The 19,498-nt window shown below is 35.8% G+C and overlaps 1 protein-coding gene across 8 annotated transcripts in view; it reads left to right on the forward strand.

Moving 5' to 3' along the window:
• The window catches only part of CFAP46 (cilia and flagella associated protein 46), a 64,922-nt gene that overhangs the window by 10,504 nt on the left and 34,920 nt on the right, over positions 1-19,498 (forward strand). For all 8 annotated transcript variants that reach the window (XR_010432376.1, XR_010432377.1, XM_064663433.1 and 5 more), the window contains exons 10-24: positions 478-576; positions 1,454-1,644; positions 3,264-3,492; positions 4,500-4,620; positions 6,570-6,693; positions 7,607-7,737; positions 9,104-9,246; positions 9,788-9,921; positions 11,480-11,692; positions 13,005-13,218; positions 13,545-13,688; positions 14,445-14,552; positions 15,213-15,394; positions 17,275-17,406; positions 18,190-18,355. Coding sequence is in view for 6 of the 8 variants with exons in the window: in XM_064663433.1 (XP_064519503.1) it covers positions 478-576; positions 1,454-1,644; positions 3,264-3,492; positions 4,500-4,620; positions 6,570-6,693; positions 7,607-7,737; positions 9,104-9,246; positions 9,788-9,921; positions 11,480-11,692; positions 13,005-13,218; positions 13,545-13,688; positions 14,445-14,552; positions 15,213-15,394; positions 17,275-17,406; positions 18,190-18,355 (2,331 nt within the window). In the remaining 2 variants the exon portion in view is untranslated. The remainder of the gene's footprint in view (positions 1-477; positions 577-1,453; positions 1,645-3,263; positions 3,493-4,499; positions 4,621-6,569; positions 6,694-7,606; positions 7,738-9,103; positions 9,247-9,787; positions 9,922-11,479; positions 11,693-13,004; positions 13,219-13,544; positions 13,689-14,444; positions 14,553-15,212; positions 15,395-17,274; positions 17,407-18,189; positions 18,356-19,498) is intronic.

The raw sequence follows: 19,498 nt of genomic DNA on the forward strand, positions 1-19,498 counted from the left end.
GGTGAGGCCCTGGCACAGGTTGCTCAGAGAAGCCGTGGCTGCCCCATCCCTGGAAGTGTCCAAGGCCAGGTCGAACAGGGCTTGGAGCAACCTGGGAGAGTGGAAGATGTCTCTGCTCATGGCAGGGGGTGGGACGAGATGAACTTTAAGGTCCTCCCAACTCCAGCAGCTCTGAGATTTTATGATTTTGCTAGAACTAAAATCAAATTACAGTATAGAAAAAAGCAGATGTACACTGGTTTTCTTACTGAAAACTCTGACAATGAACCACTTAAAAGTTATTTTGCAGCCTCAGCTTAGTAAAAAAGAACTGCTGTTCAAATAAATTCTGCTTCCTTTGCATTGTTTCAGTTGATTATTTCGTATAGTGGGATTTTCAGTAGGAAAGTACAGGGCTGTGTTAGTGTAATTTCATGGGTTTTATCATATTTCCTTTTAAGTATTAAAATTAGCATTTTGTGTATTAATACTTCATAGGAGCCAGGGAAACTTATTGAAATAGAATGCCTGCAATGTGAATATGAAAGAAGAAAAAATGCCACTAAAATTGTGACTTACACCAAAGGAGTTGTTGAGGTATGTTCTTTAGCAGTAACTTTGAGAGAAAAGTAAAAGTTTTAATTTGTTAAATGTGGAAAATTGCATTTGACTGTGTGTCTTAATATACTGCTCAGAAATTCTTTTAAACTTTATATTCTTTTCTGTGGGAAGTAGGCATATATTTAATGGAAATTGGTAGTGCATGAACTTACTCCTATCTATGGCTGTGCTCATTTTGGAGTTGAAATTCCATTCACCTTTTGAAAAAAAAGAAAAAGTTCAGTAATTCCTCATAATATGAAACATTACTAATGCTAAAATGTAAAATAGGATATTTAGGGATTTCTAAAATTCTGGGCTGTGGTGTCTGCAGTTGGAGAGGTTTTTTTGGGGTTTTTGTTGGTCTTTTTTTTTAATTGCATACCTCTAAAAATAACGTAATAAATGGCACATGTCTGTTAATGTAGGTAAGAATTTGCTTTTAGATTTAATGAAATTAACCAAATTTAATTGACAATGTGGCAAATCCTGTTCATAATATTACTTTTTTTCCTCTCCTGTGCAACGTTAGTACCTTAGTATGAAGAAACAAAAAGCTAAGCCTTCTGAATTCACAAATATTCACAATTATCAATTTCTATTTATCATAAGGAAGGGGAATAGCTGGCAGACTTCTGCCTGAAATATATAATGGCAGCCTGGAGTACCTAAAAGAAACATTCCTTAGTTATCAATACCTATTTACAAAATAAGCTTTTATTAAAGGAATTATTTAAAAAAAAGTTTCCAAAGTCTGCTGGCTGAGGGATTGTTTTCTACTGAAAATAGTCCAAAGGTTAAAATCTGGAGGAACATGTAAGAAGTTGTAGTTGTTAAATGCAGTATATGCTAATTAATTTTTCGTTTATGCCAGGGTCAGCTGGAATTGATAAAAAATCTTGACTTAAGCTTAAAACGTGCAGTTCAGTTGGGAGATCCTAATGTGATTCAGGTTGTTTGTGCAACCCAGTGGAATCTGTGCTTGCCCCTGCTACAGCACAACTTGCACCAACACGTGCGAAAGCCCTTGATCTCAGTTGCTGATGCCCTTGAAGAGATTGACAGGTAATTTTCTATGCTGTGCACTTTTTTATTTGTTACTTTGGAAGGTCTCAGCATCAAATGCATTTAAAAACTCAAGTTCTCTGATAATAAGCATCTTTGAGAATTATCCATTCACTTGTAATAAATGCATGTCTGCATGTTGTATACAATTCCCCATTAATCACTGAAATACAGGTTCCTTGCAGGCAAAATGTCACACTGTTTAATGACCTGCAGCAAATATTGAAATACTTCAGGAACTGAATAATACTCTAGTTAATCAGAATTTTGTGAGAAAATTCCAAAGCTGCAGTATGAGTGCATGTGTTGGACTGTGGTTTAGATTCTTGTATTAACATCACTTTTGTTGGCTAAGAACATAAAATTAAAGAATTAGTTTTAAAAAAAGCATCATGGCTTCTGTATTACATATCAAATAAGACACTTCTTGCAAGATACTACTTTTGCATCTTTCGTGGTACTTTTTAACTGAAAAAGCTACTGTATTAAGAAAATCTTGTATTTTTTTCAGATATGTTCTTCTGTTTGCTACTATGCTGTACTTAACCTTAAGCACCTAAGTATTTTCACTTTTTTTATTGAGTCAAACAAATAGACCTTACTATGTGGTACTTAGTTGAGTTTGGACCTGTGCATAGGCTGACTGCTAAGAGCAGAGATCAGAACTCCTGTAGTGAAGTGAGTTACAATTGACACTATCTGCCACTTGAGCAGGAAGGGAGGTGGTTTCTGATGGAAGTATTGCAGAGGAAGGTGAGGAATCTATTTTCAGTGTTTCTAAAACGTCATTTTTTTAGGTGCATAAAGAGGAAATAGAAACCTGAAGAAGTGGAAACACACTTGTATAAAAGCGGTATTACTGTACTGTACTGTTATTCAAGCATTTTTAGGCTTCCCATATAAAGAGTGCCAGATCAGCATAGGCAACTTTGATATCTATACTCAATGTCAGTAATGACCATTTTTCTCTAAAAGCTTGGAGGTTAGGTTTTTTGGGGTCAGAGTTTTGGCCTTTGTTACCTTGTGAATTCATAGCAATCCAGTTGACTCAACCTCAGCTCTGACGTGGTACTGTACTAGAGACTGAATGAAATCACTTGCCCCTGTTAATTTGCCTGTCCTAATTTTCAGTTGGATTGCAGCATTAATTGTAGCTACTTTGGCCCACAGGAGAAGGGCCAGACTTGCTCAGTCAGATGGGCTCTGATGTGGCCATACATGAGTTCTGTGGCAGATGTTTGATAGGCTTGAAAACCTTTCTCCTTTTCTCTTTCTCATGACATCGCTTTCATTTATCTCACTTTTTTTTTCTGCCTGAAAATAATCTAAAGTAGCAGCTCTGAGCTGTCATGAACAGCTTCCTGGAGCAGGTGATGGATAGGGAGCCCAGTGTACCTGAGCCTGGGGAATGTGCAGGTTTTGGGGAAAACATGCAGGTTTCATGGAGTGGTGTGAGCATGATAGTGAAAATGAAAGAAACAAGTCAGTTACAAAGGGAGCATCAATTTTCGTACTATAGTTGCTTTTAATTATTAAGTTTCACCTTTTTGTGAGTTCTATGTCTAAGAATTTTAGTGTGCCTCATTTTGACGGTTTACACTTAAATTTGTGTTCCGCAGCACATTGACGTCGTTGCGTTGCCAAGTTCACATGGAAATAGCTCATATTGAAGAAGATGGGGATAGACTGGAGGCTGCTGTGGGACATTTGCAAAAAGCTATTCAGGTGGACAGCAGTGGGCAGTACCAAGAACATCTGAGACTGACTTTGAACCGCGTTCATTGGTGCACGGTGCTGTACCAGGCACCTGAGCGTCAGGAGGACCGGGCGGGAGTGATGATTGAACAGGTAATCAGGATGAACAAGGGCTGTAGCTGGAACAGATTTGTTTATTAAATTCCAGCAGAGGAGAGCCAGCTGTTCAGTAGAACTGGGTATCAGTAGAGCCAGCATTGGCTTGCATTCAGCAAATCGTCATTGAAGTGGTCATGCTGCTTCGCAGCCTGAAAGTTGTGATAGAGGATTTTTTCCCAGGTACATTAAAAACTTATTTATTGGGGGGAGGGAGGGAGTTGTTAATTATCAAAAATATCAGCAAAAAAGAAGCTTCTTAGCAATTGTCAGCAATTAGGATTTCATTGCGTGAAACGGTGTTTTATTTAATGAGGAGAGCAGTGTCCAAATAGCTAAACATTCTGACTGGCTTCAGGATAAATCAGTATTATGTGACACTTACAAATGCTGCTAAATAATATAATGTAAAGTCAAAGTGTAGTCATTGTCAAGAGTTACTGCATCTAATTCTGTTGTGCTGCCTCAGCACCTGAACAAAAATCATGCTGGCAACAGATTTTTTAATCTGCTTTTAATGTTTTTCCATGCAAGCTTACTCTGTTTAAGTGTTACTTTAAAAAAAGCACTTACACCTCCTCTGACTTGGACTCATTCTGAGAAGACCAAGAATTTTTTTATATTTTGTAGCAACTCCTTGTTATTGCACTATGGATGTGTTACTGTTGATTTGTAAATAAATACTGTTCTTTGTTTAAGAAGGTATAACATAATGACAGGTTATATACTGAGGAATATACTGTAAGGTTGCTTGGGCAGCACGAACAGTACTTCACATTAAATTATCCTTGGTGTATTGAATATCCAAACAGAAGTTCCACAGTCACTTTCAACGACAATAGTACTGCAGAGTGATGTTTAAGATACATGAGGATACACAATTGCTAAAGGTATTTTTTTGGTAGTAGCAAGTTATATGATCTGCATTCTGTTATGTTTAGTAAATAAGGTGTAGTTGGAATATAAAATGAGCCTTATAGCAATGAGTTCTTTTCTTTACATAGGCTAAAAGGGGAAAACAAAAGGACGATGTGAGGAAAAAGAGATCCCTTCTGGTAAATGCAGGTCTTGCATTGGCTCCTGATACATTTCGAATAGTCCTTGACAGTGAAAATGAAGCTAAAGGTAAAGTTCATTTCTGTGACTAAAAGTTACTGCGCCTTGTCTGCTTTGCACACTCTTAAAGGCTGGACACAGCATCTAATGCAACATAAGAGAGTGTTGCAGTGCAGATGAAGTGACAGTTCTGCTGAATTCTGTGGCACAGTTCCTATCAATATTATTAGGGATCTAAAAGTTGTACTGTGATACTGGAAAAGGTGTTGTTTTGCCCTCCAGATTTGTCTAAACCTTCCTGTTGTGCTGTAGTGGGCTGGAAGTAGTTCTAGTTTATTTTCACTATGAGCAACTCCTGATGTTCTTATTCAAGGTCATTTTTAAGTGGTGTTTTCAGAAGTTTCACCCCATAATACTCTGTGTTAATTATATTGTGTGTTTATTCTGTATTATACTTGTCTTTCTATTTTAAAATCTTGCTTTTGAGAGCTCGAGTTCTGTACAGAGATTGAGGCACTAATTCATTATTTACCTTCTAAAACACTGAACACAAATAGGCATGTTCCTTGTGCCTCACACAGCTTTGGTTTGTGACTATACAACCTGTGGTTGAAGACTTTCCAGACTGCTTGAAGTGTTTTTTTCTTATTGTGTTAATAAAGCAAGTGTGTGACTAATGTCACTAACTTTGAGTGTACCTGGTGTGATCCCATGGTAGAGATTGTGTAGGAAGTGCTATAGGAGGAATCCTGTAGCTCCCAAAGGAGTCTGTTTATTCCATGGAAGACCTTGCAGTTCTCTCATGCCCCCTGCCCAGCCAGGCCACAACTTTGACCCTCCACATCCCCATTTCAAACTTGATCAACTGATCACTTACAAGCCAGAGTCTTATTTACAGATCAGCTGTTCCACTCTGTGCAGTCCTTTTTAGTATGTGAAAACTATGCCATTTTCATACATGATTTAAAGAGAAAAAATGCATTTTATTTGTGAAATTAAGAGGATTTTAAGCATGAAAGTCTCCTTGCTTTTAAATTTTCAGTTGACAACTGTAAAATTACTTCTGAAGTTCCTGAGAATACATCTTAGTACACATTAGCCTTCCAAGATGAGTCATTAAAATGAGTGAGATTATTACAACATTAGAACTATCATAGGACTTCATTTGACACAAGACTTTATAAAATTTTGTTGTGAAAAATTTCATTTTTTCGTGAGGCTGTCATCTAAGCAGTGAGTTTTTTGCTTTTTCCATGACACTTAAATTGCAACAAGCTCACACATGTTTATTGAAGGAGTAAGAAAATATATATGCAACTCTATTATTAAAATGCACATAGGACAGGACATCAGATTTGTAGTGGTTTTTTTCAGTTGCATAAAACCCTTTCATTCTATTTTGACGTATACGATTGGCTAATTTAGTGAGAGCAGTACCCACGGATCCAGAGAACAATGTCCTTCTTCAATCCATAATTCTTTCCAACCTGATATTATTTCCAGCATGATATTGCTGTCACTGTGCATTGTACTGGACAGGTTCTGTCAGTGCTCTGTGCATAGCTGGATAGCACAGAGGTGTCACAGAGGTATCACATGCTGGACAGTGCATTGCAAAAGATATGTAGCAGGAACAGTAAGACACTGTGCCTTCCTCTCTGTAAGTGAACCTGTTTATATGTGTATTTTAAAGTCAGAAGTACTTTTAATGTACTAGAGCACTATATGTCCTGTCAGAAAAGAGGTGTACTTGAAATATTTGGGGTCAAACAAACATAGATCAGTTTTTAGGTGGGACAACTACATGTGAAGATCTAGAAAAAAGCAGAGTAGGTGCTGGTGGGATATGGATCTTTTCATATTGGTTGGTTGGTTTGGGGAAAGCTTGAAGGAATGAGAAAAGGGCTTGATTTTGAATGTTTCACCAAGTAATTATGAATGAAATTGCTTGCCCTTCATGTGGATTTTTTAATCTCTTTTATTTAAGAACTACTTTAAACTCTTATTTCTTTGCAAAGTTTCCTCAGGTAAAAGTACGAGTCAAATAAGCTTCCTCTGTGCAAAAGCCCAGCATCACACTAAGAGTGTGGGGAAAGTTGATGAGCATTTGAAACACCTGAGAAATGAAAATGTCAGAGAGAGGTAATTACTGCAGGCCCCAAGTGTCTCTTTCGTCTTCTGTAGAAGTGTCTGAGGGGAAAGTTTCTATTGCAGAGGTTCAGTTTCTGGATGGTACCTTGGAAGAGGCTGAGTAATTGAATCAGCCCTGGAAAAGCATTGAAGTGTGTGTTTAATTCCTGACAAGCTCTGTTATGTTCCCATGCTGTGCAGAACTGTGTTCTTTCCCTGTTCCTAATCTGCTCTCACATGCACCTAACTCACTTGGTCTGTTGATAGAAGCTCAGCACAAAGAAGGATGAGTTGAATAAAGCTTGTCCTTGATGTACAGTTGAAACTTGGAAGTGTCCCGTCCTTTTAGGTCCTTATACCACACCATATGATACAACTTTTTTGGTAAAAGATTAAGTTTTACATTCTGAAAGTCAGATGAACCTGTAGAAAAATGTCAGGTTCCATTTTGACAATTATCATTTTGTCTTTCTTTAAGAAAAGAAAGACAAAAAAGGAGGTGTCTCCTTTTCTGCTGCACTAAAAATTCCTGTGATGAAATTTAAAGTCTTCTGTTTTCTAAAATATTCTGAACCCAAACTTGTTTTCAAGATGTATTTTTAAATTCTCAACATCCATTTTTAAGTATTTAGTTTACTTTCTAAGACAGAACATTAGGGTCGTCACACACATTTGAAATTTCAGTATAGTTACCATCCAAAACAAGAATTTTGTCTCACTCTTGATATGCTGAGGAGATTCTTTTTAATTAATAAATTAATAATGTTATCTTTGCTACTGACAAGAAGACTTACATTTATTAATTTTGAGTAGATTTAATTGTTTTTTCATGATAGCCATCATTATTGACATGATTTTTTTGTCAATCCTGAACTGCGAAAGGTAATCTTGCTTATAAATTAATTTTGTGTTTTTTCTTGGGTAGAATTATACTTTGGGCAGATTTGGCAAAAGTTGCACGTAAGCAGGAAGTCTGGGATGTGTGCCGTGCAGCATGTAGATTCTGCCTCTTGTATGAAGATAACTTGTTTAGGAAGATATCAAAGCCTAAAAAAAGTAAGTGAACAATTTATTTTGAATGTTGTAAGAGGAACTTTTTCCTTATTTACTGGAGCTACTTGAAGGAGTCAGACAATTCTGTTTTCTTTCTTCCCATTCCCAAAGTTCCATGAGCACCTTGTCTGTCACTGTCTGTTGGCATACATGGAATATTCTTTCTACTTCCAAATCTAGAAATCAGTCAATACATTTTTTATTGCAGCCATACTGTGTCTTCAGAAATGTTTCACCAATGCTGCAGGAAAGCACTTGTAAGAAATGTATCTACCTGTATTAAGAAAACAGGTACATTCTCTAATGGTCATCTAGGTCCATATTATCCGTGCCTGAGGAACTTGAAGAAAAACAGGTTGTCAGTCGCTTTGTATGAGGCTTACGTGGTAATAATTTTTACCTTTTTCCCTTATTCATCGGTTCCTTGAGGTATCCAACATTGTGCCTTTTTCCTTGAGGGTCTGCTGGAAACCTGCCACACATGTTAAAAGAGTTCTTAGGCTGGCAAAAGCACTTTTAAATCCCCAGCTGCTTGATGGCTTTTGCATGTGTCGGGTGAAGTTGATTTTGCCAGGGAGTTCATAAAACTCAACTTTAAGTGCAGATGAAATGCAGCTTTTTTCAGTAGCCAGTGTTAATTGAACCTATTCCACCTTTCTTCTCTAGATTGCTTCCAATGTCTGCTTAAAATAGGGCATGAATTTGCCTGTTTTCTTTCACAAGTTTTGCATTTCCAGACTAACCATGTTTAATCTTTCAACTCTTTTTCCAAACTAAAGGGAAAAAATAAGTTCTTACCAGAAACTGAAGGCAACCATGCACCAAAAGCATCATCAATAGAAACTGGTGTGTTCTTACAAACTCCGTGTTTATATTCAAATAACTGAGTCCTTTCTCTTCGTTATTAAAGCAAAGAAAAATACTGCTTATTTTCTCTTTACTGATGTGTGAGTTACCAGAAAGTCAGCCCAGTCCATGGTTTAAACACACAAAGACTTCAGCCACTACAGAAGGTCCAGTGCTCCATTTCCATGAATGCAATAATTAACTAGAGGCCATGGGGTCTATTCACACTAATGTAATTTCAGTGTGCACTTAATGACTGGAGCAAGTTATTTGCTGCAAATATTAAAGTTTATGCACAAATGCAGCAAAAATCACAGGTAACCAATGTCTCAGCACTGCCTAAGAACAGGCTTTGAATGCAATAAATGGTACTAATGAGAAAAATTAATTATGTGAAATAATTTTAAGTCTTTTCTTACTAACTCTTCCTTGAGGGTTTAAGAATGTGTGGGGATTTGTAAATTGTAAACTGAGGGTAATGATTTGCATGAAAATAATAATGGTGTTATTTATTTATTTTTAGCACGGAAGAGCAAAGCTGGTGCAGCTATGATGGTTAATGGTCAAGGTGACACCTCAGGAGAATCATTGCTACCTGCTAATTCCTTCTCTTTAGAAACAGATTCACTCAGAATACTAGCAGAAATAAGATTCATTAATGCAGAGGTAAATAAATTACACAACTGTCATTCATATTTGTTTCATTTAGTTTTGTTTTATGTATAATTTTATGCATACGTCTTAAAGCACTGGTATTATGAGTTTAGTTATTTTCTATCTCCCTGGGAACTAGAGGATGAAGTAGTTTCATGAAGCATCTTGTCAAAATACTGTGTGAATGTAACTATAGCAATAGTTTCACTGCAGGTCATGATAACACTTTTTTACAAGAGATTCTACTTTAAATGTTTGACATGTGACATTATATTTCTGGATCCCTAAAGTTCCAGCATGATTAAAAAAATTTATATGCATAAAATATGGGGGGTTTTTCTCAATGTCATTCTTTAAGTAAAATTGACTGTAGACAATTTTAAGATTATGAAGTATTTTGTATTATATTTCATATAGTTGTACATACCTGTACAACATCTGAAAAAGTATTTTGTATTTTCTAATTTTTGGAGAGGTAACTTCTATACTGAGTCATAGTCTGTTTTCACAGTGATAACCTCCATAGATAATTTATTTCTCTGTGTCTTTCCAGGCAACTGTTCATTTATTAAGATTGCAGGGAATTGAACTGAATGATCGTGCTGTACCTCCAGAAGACACAAACCAGGATCATCCAGGAGATGTTTCATATCTTCTGGAAAACGATCCAGAATGGAAAACATACAGGTGATTTTCCTTAATATGTGTCAAGAACCAGGAACTCTGATAGACCATTATTATCAGACACAGATAATTGCAGAAGCTATTTCTCCTTAGTAAAATTCATTGTCACCATATTCTTTATTTTTGTAGGTTTTCATGGTAAAAGAAAAAGGTTCTAAGAAAATAGTTTGAAAAAATTTTTCTTTTGTTTGCTTTCATTCTGGAGTGTGGATTTTCTTTTTCATTTAGCATTTACTTCTCTGAAACTAGAAGTTAGTATTCCAAGCTTAAAAACTATTAGATCTGTCTATATCAACATTTAGATAATTAAATTTTATATTTAAAAATGTTTTCCCAAATCAAAAAACTCTTTGTCTTGCCTTATAGCTCCTGTAACTACAATGATTTCATAGTACTGAATGCATACAATGAATTATTTCAGTTTGCAGATCTTGTCTATGCCATCCAATCAGCTGAAATGAATCTGGGAGAGTAGAATATAGCAAGTATTGTTTTTCTCTGATCTCACACAATTATTTCTTGCAAAGGAGAAGAGGAGGGAGAATTCTGAGATGACACTTTGACTCTCTGCTGTTCCCATTCGTGCTGATGCTTGCCTTCTTGTGGCAGTGGTCATGTCCTGAGAGAGCAGGGTGGCAGAGTTGTGCCCCTGGGTCTGTTCATTCAGTCTGAATATTAAGTAAAGTTTTTCACATTGTCTGCTTGCAGATACTCAGTAAAGCAAGAAAAATGATAAACTGATCAGAGCCAAGGGGCAAAGATGAGAATTCCGTTCCAAAATTTGCTACCAACTTTTTTTTGAGTTTACCCATTAGATTAAAAACCCATAGGAAAAAAAAGCACTTCGTGTCCTGAACCATTGTTGACATAGTAATACCCAGTGTCAGTTTGTGCTTTTGGCTTTGTAACCATTGCCATTCTATGTGGTCATTTAAGACTGTATTTTTAATATTGCTTTTTCTAAGTAATGGTACACTTTGATAATTAACTAAATAAAAAGAAAATGAAGTTATTGAAAGAAAGCTATTGCACAGACTGTGAAAAGGATGTTTGCTCTATTAAAAATGAATACAATGTTTCAGAGCATCTGAAAATGCCTTTGAGTGCAAGAACACGTGCAGTTTTAAGTACAAAAGATATGTCCTTGGCTCCTGAGTGGAACTTGGAATGTACTTATATCTATATCCAAGGAGAGCCCTGCCATGGATATTTAATGATTTCTGGCACTGCTGGGGCAGTGCCATCACATGTGCCACACATACATTTAAAAAAAAAAACATGTGCATGAAGCATGAACCATAGACACTATTTCTGAAGCTAATAACATTTGAGTGTCAGAGATGATTCATTTTATGTGGATACTATTTCCTTTCCTGAGTCATCATCTCATCCAAGTAAAATACCAGTCAGTGGATGAGGACTTAATAAATGCAACTGAAAAGTAATTAAATTTTTGTTCTTGTAGTTGGTTGAGATGTACTACTGCATATTTAACCTTACCATATAATTCCTTATAGCGTTGAAGATTTGGAATAACAACTTCTTTATACTAATTTTACAGTTTATGGATAGACTGCTTATCTCAGTATGCTATGGAAAACTTCCAGCGTGCAGCTGAAATAGGAGAACAACTGAATGAAGCCTGGATTGTTCACAATGCTGTGGTGTATATCTTAAATTACAACAGGCATCTGATTTCTTCAGGAAGACAGAGGGAAATCATTGAGTATCTGCAGACTCTCCTTGGAGCCATCAAGACTGTTGGATACAATGGGTAAATTTAGATGTTTGGATATGAACATGCTCTTTTTTTCTAAAGCAGGAAATATTTTTACAAACAGCATAAGTCACTTTGTGCTGTGAAAGATGTTTCTTGATGGCTTTCATTAGTAGTGGAAGGACTTTGGTGTATATATAGAGTAGCTCAGAAGGTAAATTTAATTTTCTGGTGTGAAAATTACATTTGAATCCTTTCTATTTGTTCTTTGTTACTATACACTGTAAACTGTATTAACTGTAGACCAATCAATATTAATTTCTCTTCATTGTGGAATATGCAAGTAAAAATAGCATTTTGTTAAGCTAGTCAGAAAACTGGGAGAATTTTCTTAGACTATGGGTTTGCAGGACAGTTCAAGATGTGTAGTTTGTTTTCATTTACTCTGAAGTTGAACTATATTGTAAATATAATGCATTGTAAATATTTCTAATCATAGCAAGGTGGTTATTACTGGTTCTGAAGTAAGAGAAAATAGAAAATAAAATAAATAAAGGGGATTTGCACATTAATAGACTATGAAAAGAGGAATACATTCCACAGTGGTTTGGAGAAATCCTGTGCTGTAGTAAATGCAGTGGCAAAATGATTGACTATTGCAGAGGAGATGCTCCAGTCAAAGTCTGACTGTGGGACACAGTCCTGGAAATTTTTGCATTTTGTTTGCGGTGACCTCAGCACCAGGCGGGGAAAGGACCAGCAGCAAATAAGTCTCTTTTAACAGTACTGGGTAACAAAACCTAAATTGCAGTTTGGGCAGAGGTGAAGACTGGTAATACCTGCTTATTAATTTTGATACTTATGTTAGTTTATATCTCAGCAATAATCTCTTAATTGTAATTCAGTTCACGTTTTCTCAAAAAAAACCCCCAAAAACTCCAGCTCAGCAGTGGATTGGCATGATAACCAGAAACAAATGGGTCCTTGTGAAGGGTTTGGCTTAGGGTAATTGGTTAGAAAATAGTTATTATTTTCGTGTATAGCAGCCTTGCTAATAAAAAGTTATGTTTTAATGTTTGTCTGACATAAATATGAATTTTAGGGGTTTTTTTCTGTGATGAAAGAGAAGCTTCAATTATAAAAAGAGCTTAAAAAATGGATGTAAACTATGACAATTGATTGCGGGTTTTGTAGTTTTAACAATTTAAACTGCTTTTCCAATGGCCAAATTTTTTTGCAACATCTATGATTTTACTTTCTATGAAAAAAATAGATTTTCAAGTAATACTTATTACTTGAAAACAATAAATTTTATTCCTGCCTTTGATCTGATGTAGTGTGCACTTCTGATTTTTATTTTCTTCTACAGAAGTACTGAGATTTTACTGATGTTATGTAACGCTTTGGCTCGGGGCCTAATTATTCCTTGGATTCCAGAGCCAAAACCTGCTGAGGAGAAAGAGGAGGATACAGTAGTAGACAATGGCAGAAAAGCTGCAGGAAAGAAACAGGAAAAGGCAAATGTCACCCAGTCTCTCTTGATAGATCCTAGTGGACTTTCTGATGTCCAAGCGGCCCTAGAGGTACAACCTCCTTATTTTTGTAGTTCCTTTTGTTCTGCTGTCATATATTACTATTCCTATAAGTTCAGTAGTAGAATTTTCTGTAAAAAGATACCATCTTTTGCAGTTCTGCCACATAGATTTGCCACTGGAGCTCCTTACCAGCTTGGGGCTCAGGGCTGTAACTTCCACTTGCCTTGTGAACTCACCTAAAGGAGATGTTGTCAGGCTTAGAGATGCGTTTGCAATAATTTTAAAATAACTAATGAATGGCATGTTCTGTACAAGAAGCTTTCCACATTTCTCCTGTGTTTCAGGTTTCTGGTTTTTTTTCTTCTGGTGTTTAGATTTGTGAATTTGCCCTAAGTGTGATGACTGGAACCACACCTAAGGGAACCGTCCCTGTTGCTGCACAACAACAGGTCATTGCTACCTGGGTGAAAGCAAAGCAGTTAAATCAGCAGCAGATCAATCTTGGGACTCAGGATGAGGTATGATTTCCCTGAAATCCTGCATAATAATGAAACTTTCCAAAGAAAAGTTAAACTCATATTCATTTAATAATGACTGAAATTATCAATGTATAATTTCTTTTGTATATTTGAATACAATGTGAAAATAAATTTTGGCTGTAGTTCCAACAAATCTTTATGGAACATAGCAAATTTTTCACATTGGGCATAGCAATGAGTCTACATTTCTTAAATCTACCCTCTGTTGTTTGCTGTCATAGTGGTATTTGTTTTATGATGACTGTTGAGCAGAATTGATCTTGAATTCATACGTGTAAAATAATAAAATGGCTACATTAAAAATTTTAAGAAAAGTCATCTATATTTATATCAACATTTACTATGGCCTCTTTATGCATAGACTATAGACCCAGTAAGTTGGAAAGCAATATTTTATTCCTTTTTTTTTAATAATGTCTATAAAACTGGAAACCCCCAGTGAAATATGAAATCTACCTTCACTGTATTGTTGATGGGGATTTTTAGTGTTGAAACGGTAGTAGTTCAGAGTTCACAATGTTAATTAAAAATATATAAATACATAAAATCCCCCTTTTTAAGGACACAGTAGAGATGAGGACTTGCTTAAAGCAAATTGAGGTTTTCAAGTATTATTATTATTATTATTATTATTATTATTATTATTATTACCCTGTCATCTCAACTAATGTTCTTAATATTACTGACTTGCAAAAAAAAAAAAAATCTCAATGTGAATTTTTTGTTTCTGCTTAGAATAATGATGAAGCACAAAATCCTATGGCAAGAATTCTTATTGGTCTGGAAATGTATTCATGTAATGGCTTGGGTCTCATGGATTTCACTGTTCCTAGCTTATCTGAGGTATTTTTTTAATTAGTTCTTGAGTTTTTAAAACTTGCATATTATAAATGTGATTTCAGTTTCAATGACTTCTGTAGAAGTCCTTCTTTCACAAGACTAGGATCTGGGTCCTTATAAATATATAGGTATCTAATTCTAGTCAGTCTACAGATTTATGCCAAATACTATGAGTTTGCTTTAGCTGTTGCTTCACTGGCTTGGTTTTGTATAACAGTGTTGTAGTATCTTTGTTTGGACCAATTCATTAACAAGCACCATTATCCTAAAAAGGGGAAACTTTGATACATACAAAAGCAATGAAAACATTTAGATCCTATAATGAAACTAGATATGAAACAACATATACATATATAGATATATGTTTAGGTTGGAAAAGACCTCTAACATTATGGAGTCCAAGCTTCCATATATATGACAACATATACTTATTACAAGATGAATGATGCCTCTCTACTGTATATTTTGGTTGTAATTGTAGCTCCTTAATTTTCTAGATGGTTTTATTATGTACTTGTTCCATGCCCAGTTGGTTGTAAGGAAGTCACAGCTGTAAGCATGTAAGTGCTGTAGAACAGAGCATATTAAAACCCTGAAATTTAAACACTTTTTTTCTTCCCTTTTTCCCTTTTTTCTCTTTTTTCTTTATTTTTTCCCTCCTAGTTAGTGCAATTGTCTTTAGAATGCAGTTGGTCGGATTCCTTAGTGGAGCTGCAGACACTGACACGACTTATGTATTTTGCATACATATCACATGACTATGAAATAGTGACAACTTGTTCCAAAAGGATCTTGGAATCAGATAGGAATTCTGTCCACAACAGAGATACTAAGAAATATGATGTGTAAGTACATGGAATTTTGCATGATACGGTGGTATGCTTGAACTAAGCTTTGAAGAAAGAGTATAGAGGGTAAATGCATCTGATCACATAACCAAAAATGAAAGAATCTTTTTTACAAAAAAGCCATACAGTTAGAGATGAAAGTGAAAGTAAAAGGCAGTGGGAGCTCCAGATTGTGGCACCGGATCCAGTTCAGGAAGATAGATGAAGTTTGTTATCCAAGGAAGTCAGCAGGTCATCCATCCATGTGTTTGGGCATCTTCCCAGGGAGCATTGCTTTTCTGAAATGATCTCTGGCGATTTTGACCCTTTTATAATCTCCAGGCAGAAAATAGCTGATTCAAGTTCTTCTGCTGATGCAAATTGCTTCCAGTGCTGACCTGCATCTAGTACATGAAGGGCCTACACAGTTCCTGGGCCAGGATGGCTCTGGGGGTGATGAAAGGTAACAGCAACTCCTGTATTCCAGGCTCTGCTGTCAGGTAGCCTTTGTGGTCTTATTGCCACTATACATATGGGTGCAATAGGAATGTAACTCGTTTCTTTAAAAACCAGTCTCTTAATTAACTGATTATTTGAAACTTTGATTCCAAAGAAAAAAAAAAACAAAAAACCCCACAAAAATATTTCATATATAAATGGATCTATTGGTGGAGTCCTTTATTATAAAAAGGTGGCATCCTTTGATCCTTCTATTTTTTATATAATTTCCTCCAAAAGCAGGAATTAATTTTATCAGAAGAGGGGAGAGTCAACTCCATTTAGCAGTAATTTTTTGGAATGTAGGAAGTTTGAAATAAACATGTGAAAGAGTTTGGATACAATATATTGTTCCTTTTTTTCTCTGCAAAATAATTTCTCTATTAAAAACAGTGTTGTTTTCTGCCTGGGGAAAAAAAGCCATGTAAAACCAAGTAAGATATCTTAATATGAAATACATAGTTTCAGAACTTTACAGAAATTGAGAGTATACTTGCTGCACATCCAGCAATCTACAAAGTAATGAATGATAAAATATTTGATTCTTTGACAAAGAGATGTAGTCATGCATTGTCAGTGCTGTTTCCAAAAATGGAAGACAGGCTCAGTGTTTCCTGATAAAGCACAGCCTGGGGACAGAGAGGTTGATTATGAGCGTGTTGCTGAGTTGTGCTGTGGGCACTGGTGCCCTCTCGTGCACACAGACCGTGGCTGTCAGTTCTCACACAGGGTGGAACAGAGCAGCTGGAGTGTGCATCTGGTCATGGCTGCATTTGTAACTAAGACCTTAAAAAATCCTGCAAATTGTATTTCTTCTTTTCTTACAAGGTCACTATTAGCCAAAAGTATAAATTTATTTGCTTATTAATTTTAACTGATTAACTGTAGCATTGAAACCTACATTGTTTTCTTTTAAATGTAGTAGAATAGGATTCATATCAATTTCTCCAGAACCCTGTGCATAAGTTACCAGACATAAGCATTACAAATTCTAAAAGAAAGTTTTAGAAATAGTCTCATTTTCCTGATTTCTGTTTTTAATTGCTTACTGTGTAAGTTCAGTTTTGGACTAATATTTTGTTTGATGTATGACACTGAAACATGGGGAGAAAACTAAAAATCTATTTTCTTCCCTTGCTAAATATAGATAATGTTTTTTTTAATCTGATTTCACAGTTATATTCATTAGAGGTGTAAAAAAGATATTTTATTCTTTATTTTCACAAAATGTTCAGTTTTTAAATGTGTCCTGATTTTAAAGGAAAACTCAGTAGAAGCATTTGTAACTTCCAAAGCTAGGGACATCTATAGAGTAGAAACTTGAAAAGCTCATTAATAGGAAATGGGATGGTCTTAGACTGGAAGACTTAGCACTTCTTGAAGTATCTGCCTTTATGCAGGCCAGGTAACAGACTGAAACAAGAAATGTTAAGCACTACTGCCTGGATGCAAGGACAGAGCATAATGGAAAATTTGTCTGGAAGAAAACATCTGCGTGTAGCAGCATCAAACGCCTTTGCTCAGAGTGCCAGGTATATTTTATTATGAGAGAAGACTAATATAAAACAGATCTAAAATTTGATTACAGATTTGGGGATCAGCGTATTTTCTGCCAAGACTGATAAAATGCAAAAGAGTTGTGAGTTGAAGGGTGATCAGATTGCCAGTTTCAAAAAACTGCTTTTTTTTAAATAGTAGAACTATTCAGTTGCTGATTTTATTATACCAATGCAAAATTTTTCACTAAATTTCCAAGCTTTTGCTCACTCAGCTGAGTACTGTGTTGTACCACTATCTGGAGAATTATTTTATGAATTCAAAGTAACATTTTCATTAAATATGCTCAAAGCTATTTGAATGCAGCTAGAGGCATTTGGGGCATGTTTGTGTGTTGCAGTGGCACTATGCTAAGCAAAATCCATGGCATGCTAATAATTGTTTTGTTCTATTTTTTAATGGTTTTTAGAATGAGAAATTAACATAACAGGAAGCCAAAAAAGTATATTATTCCAATGACAACATCTTAAGTAGATTTCTGCTATTTTTTAATGAATGCTCTTGATGTAAGATTCTGCAGAAATACAATAAAGTCACTAACATGATACTTATTGCTACTTCTGAATGTGTGAAGGTGTTTGGTATATAAAAATGAAAAATAGCTTCTGTATGAAGCTCATATGCTAACTCCTCACTGCTGAGATTACGTATGGTGGTGTGCAGATCAGGTAACCCCAAATATTTGTAGAAATAAAATCCTTTATTTCGGCTATAGTGGGATTGTTTTCCCTCATTAAGGTGTACTTCTCTTTCTTCAGGCATGCAGGTGAAGCTGGGAATTATTCCCTTGTAATGTTTGCAGCGAGACACTTTTGGAATGCATGTTTACCTTTGCTGGGCTCTCCACATGACAGAGAACATCTTAAAGAACCTACTGAAATAATTCTTAAGAGTATAATTAAAGCAGAATCTAAAAATAAACAGGTAAGAATTTCTAATAGGTGTTGTAAACTGTGTTTGTGTTTAGTGATTGATGCTGATGGTAAAGAAACTTCAGGATACATTTCCTAAAAGGGGAAAGGGACTTATTGCCATAAACACATTTGTGGTTTCTTAGCTGCATTCACATACCACACGTTACACATACAGGGACTCACATACTGATTTTTCCTCAATCCATATATAAATCACAAATAATCAGAGATGATGACTGGTCTCCTTATTATGGGTGTGTAGAAACTGATGAGTACAATGTGTACTTGGAAGCACAGTCAAGGTTGGAAGCTTAGTGGGACTTTGGCAGTGTTTAGATACATAACAGTAACTGCCCGTAAGCAGAGTCCTAAAGTTTCATTTATTTCTAGGGATATATTTAAAACCAATAAAAAGGAATTATGTGTATATAGTTAACTCACCGCCACAGAGTATTTTCAGTGTGAATTCTTAATAAGTTGTATTAAAAAGCAAAACTTTAATGTAGATAATGGAAGTTTACAGTTATAGGTAGCATAGATCTTTTATGTCTGAAAATGTTAGTAATTCTTAGGAGTTAGAAGTGAGTAACTTCAGATAATAGTTAGGAAAAAATATTTTCTATAAACAGTGTTCATTAGTTGATTATTTCTGGAGTTACTACATTTTTCAATTTTATAATAATTTTGTAGTAACCCTTGTAAGAGGCAGGAACTGCTCTCCAGTGATCCTTGATTAGGCTAACTAGGGCAATTTTAAAATGCAGTCACATCTGGAGAAGCATATACCAGCAGATGTCCAAATTTTCATCCACCAATACCACCAAATCCTTCACTGCAGGTCTGCTCTGATAGTGGGGTTTGCCCTGACACAGGTGCAGGACATTGTTGGACTTCACCAGGTTCCCTTGGGCCCACTGCTGAGGCCTGTCAGGGTCCCTCTGGGGACCCTCTAGTCAATGAACCCACCACTTACCTTGGTATCACCAGCAGATTTGCTGAGAGTGCTCTCAACCCCCATGACTATGTCAGCGATGAACTAAACAGTATTGTCCCAGTAAGAACCTGTGGAGGATACCATGTGTTACTGGTTTCCACTTGGATGTTGAGCAGTGACTGGAACTCTTTGGGTGCAGCCACCCAGCAACTTCCTTAT

The sequence above is a fragment of the Pseudopipra pipra genome, chromosome 8, assembly GCF_036250125.1.
Source record: "Pseudopipra pipra isolate bDixPip1 chromosome 8, bDixPip1.hap1, whole genome shotgun sequence".
Taxonomy (NCBI): domain Eukaryota; kingdom Metazoa; phylum Chordata; class Aves; order Passeriformes; family Pipridae; genus Pseudopipra; species Pseudopipra pipra.